The sequence below is a fragment of the Octopus bimaculoides genome, chromosome 3 (genome assembly GCF_001194135.2).
Source record: "Octopus bimaculoides isolate UCB-OBI-ISO-001 chromosome 3, ASM119413v2, whole genome shotgun sequence".
Lineage (NCBI taxonomy): Eukaryota > Metazoa > Mollusca > Cephalopoda > Octopoda > Octopodidae > Octopus > Octopus bimaculoides.
Window position 1 is genome coordinate 81,218,094 of NC_068983.1, and position 5,291 is coordinate 81,223,384.

A 5,291-nucleotide genomic window follows, 5' to 3' on the forward strand; every position below is an offset into this window, starting at 1 on the left:
TTTTTTTGAAGAAAAATAAAATTTCAATTTTTTAAAATAGTGTAAATTTAAAATCGAGTAAACAAAAGCTTTAATGACGAAAGAATATTGAGACAAAGAAGTGGTACGAAAAAATCAGTCGTTGTAAGCTCCCTAACAATCCTTGATCAAGTCATAGCAGCGATGCTTACACCTATTATAATGTTTTGATTTTTGTTTTTCAGGAAATATATTTCGGACTACATAATGTATGTCCTTTTTAAAAAGACTTTTGGTGGTGTTTTAAAGGTAATTTGGTAGCATGCTGTTTTTAGCAGGTCTAATAACCACTTAGAGACTTCCTTGCTGAAATGCCAAAATAATTTTTTGGCCCCAAATTTTTTAAATATAGATATATATTTTTTTTTTAACAGAAAAGAAAAACAAAGCAAAAAACAAATGAGTATGAGTGTACGCGATTTATATGTGTGTATGTTGTTGAGTGTGATTACGTATGTGCAGTTGATTTATAAGTGGAGATTATGAACACGAATTGTGTGGATATGAAGGATAAGATGTGAATAAATGGTAAATTAGTGTGGTGTAATTGACACGAATTTAAAATAGTTTACGTATACATATTTCTTAACGCATTATCAATAGTGTACAAGGGAAGAGCGGTAGTGGCAGTAAAACGATGCTGTGAGGGGTGGATATATACTAGTCTGGCTTTTGCTTTTTTTTTTTTCTTCCTTCTGCATTCATTCATTCATTCATTCATATAACCGCTTCTGTTGTTGTAACGAAAACAAACAAGAGTCATTACATAACGAAAACAAGGCTTCGGCGGAGAAGGTAAACAGTGTTGTTTAACCCTAGGTTAGCCCTAACCAAGCAAACCCATGATGAAAAGCTTTTCAACCATGGCTATCCCTTCTTTTTGTATATCAGAAATTACGTTATCCAGTGTGTCCTTTCTTATTTTCTTTCTTTTTTTTTTAAGGCGGTGGAGTTGTGATTACGCTGCGAATTGTAGCAAGTCGAGCGACCTCATAGAAAAAGCTCTTTCGTTTGTAGATGGGATTAATCCTGAAGGAACACACACACACATTCGTGCACGCACACACATACACAGACAAATCAATGAGCCACTACAGCGATGGATGGATCATCAGCATTCCTTAGTAACTTCCACAGCTCGAATTATTTCCAGTGGGCTGCTGAAGACCAGTTGGTGGTCAAGTTTGATAGGAGGCGTTAACACAGTGGCGAAAGTACAGCCATAAATAAACAGCAACAACAACAATAAACAAATACATGAAGTAGATTGATATTAGAAAGGAAGGATGGGCGAGTAGTATGTAAGTGTGAAGAAAAACATTGAAAACCTCGGCTATTTCAGCTTGGCCCAGCCCAGTCTGTCTCGGTGGGTGGGGGTGAGGTAGATGGGTGTATAAGGAGGAGAAAGAGGATGAAAGAGATGGTAACTTACGGAGGATGCTGCCCACACTCCGCCTATAAACAGCAACCGACTAAAAAGGACATATCAATAACCATATTACTGTTCATTACTCAATGACGACCAACTAGCCAAGAAGCCAACCAATCTTAACTCTCCCTCTCTTTTTTACAACCATACCTTTCGTGCGTTGTAATTCCTTTCGGCTTTCTTTCTTTCTTTCTTTCTTACTTTTTTTTTGTTTTTTGTGTGTGTTTGTTCCTTTCTTTCGAAAATTGGATCCTTAATAGACACTATGAATATGACCCTTGAGAGTATTTAGAACGACAGCCAGCTGCCGACCAAGCCAAACTGTGACAAGCACAAGTGTGCGAATGATTTGTATATGTATGTGTGTGAGTATCTCAACACGAGTGTGCGCGGCCGTGCGTGCGCGCGCTTGTTTGTACGGAAGGATGGGTACATGTAACGCTTGTTAGAATCTCTCTCTCTCTCTCTCTCTCTCTCTCTCTTTCACTCTTATAAGGTGAAAATGCGAGTAAAAATATTTCTCTATTACGACTTCATCGTCAGTAATTGCAGCTTTACAAACGTCCCGTATTACAAAGCTCATTTAATGAAGCTTGTGTACATTTAGAGATTATAATGATGAGGAAGAGGACTTTTTCCATTTGCGACACGGGCCCAAGACATTGAGGGTGACACACAGATGTATAAAAAAAACCCCAGGGAATTACATAAAAAAAAAGACAAAATCAACAAAAAACAACCGATGTCAATAAAACATCAACAAAAAGGATTCTCAATAGTTTGGGAAAACATGCACACAAAAAAGAGTCTAAGATACTTCTGACACACAGAAGAACCCTCTGCCACTATTGCCTTCTGTTTACAGTCGCATAATCAGAGTAGGCCCATTTTAATCCTGTCAATCTCACCGCTCTGGGCGGTGGTTATGATAAATTTTCGATGCCTGCCAACCGGCCAAAGAAAATAAAAAAGAAAGAAAGAAAAAAGAAACCTAAGGAAATGACAAAATGTATCATATTTTGGCTTCACCGAACGTGTTTAAACAGTAAACAGAATTTAACTAAGCTGTTACAGTTACTACTATTATTATTGATACTTTCGTTATAATTGTAGTAGTTGTTGCTTAGCCCCAAGATCAGCCATGGTTTTCTTGCCGTTTTGTACAACTACGAATACATTGTACAGTGTGTTCCTTCGTTTCTTAGGACATTGGGGGTGATTTAAGGGAATTTGATCGTTATATTTAGCGATTCGAGCTACCGCGTGGGCTCTTTAACCCTCTTATAGATCAACCTTGATCGAGCAGACCTGTGATCAAACGCCTTCTAGCTGTGACCATCCCGTCTTTTTCCTAGACGGGGGTAACCCGGCACCACATTATCCAACACGACAGGTTGTGATTTAAATAAGATTTGACTGCTATTTCCTGTAGGTCGAAAGACTACACACAGGTTCCCGTGTTGGTTAGAAGCGACTCTTTCGTTATCAGCTGCTACGACCGATATATGGTCGCTGTTGCTTTAGTCGGGGTAGTGGTGGTTACTGAAGTGCTTAAGGACAAGTCTTCTCAGACTGATTAAAAAGATTCCACTCGCTGAACCAAATGTAATATCATTATATATATATGTATATATATATTTGGCTGTAATTTGCAAAACCAAATAAAATCCTCTTGTCATTTTTGATCATCGTTCTGATTATCACGCTCAGAGGTTTCAAGCACATTTTCATGGCTGTTATTTTATTTTTTAAATCTTATAACTATATTATCTGTTTAATTCAACAGCAATAACTAATAACAAAAAAGAAGAGAGCAAAAAAATTGTCTAAAAGATCGAGTAGTCAGAGCATTCAACAGGGCAAAGATTTCTTTTGATGTCATTAAATAGTTGATAATTAGAGAGAGAGAGAGTGGGAGGAGGAAAAGTAATTTAAAATACATTTTCTATATTTATATTATATAATATATGAAATTTATACATGTTCTTATATACATAGAGATAGATAGAGATAAAGAGAGAGAGAGACATATCAACATAAAAAATACAAGTAAAATAAAAGTAAAATAGCAAGGAATCTTAAGAAGTAGCATCAATCTAAACCTCCCTCCCCAGGGTGGGGGGTGGACGACTGTCTTAATTTGAGATGAATAACTATAAAATAGTAAGTTTCCATTCAACAATCAGCTAGTAGCGGGAGTATAGGGTTTCGAATGTTGAAAGAGTGGGAGTGAAAATGAGGATGAAAAAGAAAAAAGGAAAAAAAAAAAAAAAAAGAAAACGTGCAGGAGACGGAGAAATAGATATTAAAACAGACAGTCACAAAAGGAAGAGAGGCGAGGCGAACGTTCAGCTGGGTGGTGATGAGAGTTAGGTATGTGGTGTGGTTACTGGAGGGTAAAGGTGGAAGGTGAGAGATATTAACCTACTAATAAACGGCAAGCCAGAGAGGAGAGACTGACAGAATTTGTAGGGCAGAACAAACAGATGCCGTTGGCGCTGGAATCGAGGAGTACTACTAAACAGGCTTTTGTTGCGCAATGCTATGGGAGTAAAGAAGGCGGAGGGAAGAAAGGACAATATCCACATCCACGCTAATTTCCGATCTCATCAAGCTAAATGTGTTATGTGTGTGTGTGTGTGTGTACACGTATACACCCGTATATATATATATATATATATATATATGAATTGTCAGTATTTCTTGCTGAGAGAAAATATTGAGTTAAGAAATTAGTTTAATTCAAGATTTAAAAAGAAAAGTGGTTATAAACCGTCGGATACTGTGTGAGCGCGTGCGTATATATGTACGTATGTATGTACACACATATATGTATATGTGTGTGTGTAGGTAGAGTGTATTAGTGTAGTATGTTATGTAAGCATGGATATGTGTGTGTGTGTGTGTGTGTATGTATATATATATATATATATATATATATATATATATATATATATATATAATGAGTTAAGAAGAAGGAAAAAAAGAACTCACCTGCACTGGAATTCTGGTTCGACATCTCTGCATTGGTTGCCTGCAATGAAAACAGAAAAAATTATCCGGGCGAAAATGCATGTTCTGCAGTTAGCTGTCAAAGGAAGCAGATCTGAATTAAGGCCATCTCTGGCGGAACAGCAAATGCCTGCTTTAGCACTTCTCTCATTGTCATCATACCTTTCTTTCTCTCTCTTTCTCTCCCCTACTATTTATTTATCTATCTATCTATCTATCTATCTATCTGTCTGTCTATTTTTCTTTCTTTCCATTTTCTACTCTCACTGCACTCTCTGTCAACTCGGTCACTACATCACCAACACACACCCACTCATGCATCATCCATTCCATTTTTTTTTTTTTACTCTTTACCTTCCCCATCTTAATATCTACATCTCCACCACCCCTCCGCTTTTTTTCCCCTTTCCGTCGTCCACTACTGCTCTTTCCCTTGTCGCTGACAGATTCTGTTTTTCTGCCCTTCTCCCCTCCTTAACGCTAGATCTCGCATCACGTTTGCCTCTCTCCTGACATGCTTTTTTTCGCTCGAAACACTTGACCTTCCTGAGTTTGTTATAAATAAAAATACCTGTATATCGTATTGGCCAGCTGGACGGAAGAGCTGTCAGGACCCCAGACAATAGCGAAGGCATGTCCGGCTGCTTTTTCATGTGGACAGTGTTGTACATAAGCTACAGAGAAAGTGTTGATAATGTTATTGCGTGTGTGACTATCTGAGTACAATGAATGAACGAATGCATAAATGGTTAAATGAACGAAAGCATGTGCTTTCTTTCTATACTGTCTCAGCGTTCGTTTTTGCATCGATACATCCTGTCCTATATATATA

General features: G+C 37.5%; 1 protein-coding gene across 16 annotated transcripts in view; it reads right to left on the minus strand.

Moving 5' to 3' along the window:
* LOC106881143 (zinc finger protein rotund) overlaps positions 1–5,291 on the minus strand; it is a 431,625-nt gene that overhangs the window by 188,165 nt on the left and 238,169 nt on the right. For 9 of the 16 annotated variants that reach the window (XM_052966235.1, XM_052966241.1, XM_052966239.1 and 6 more), the window contains one exon: positions 4,442–4,481. In XM_052966235.1, the coding sequence (XP_052822195.1) occupies positions 4,442–4,481 (40 nt within the window). Of the gene's footprint in view, positions 1–1,450; positions 1,569–1,597; positions 2,294–4,441; positions 4,482–5,030; positions 5,269–5,291 lie in introns of those variants that run through there. The other 7 variants (XM_052966243.1, XM_052966242.1, XM_052966247.1 and 4 more) reach the window with 5 other exon arrangements.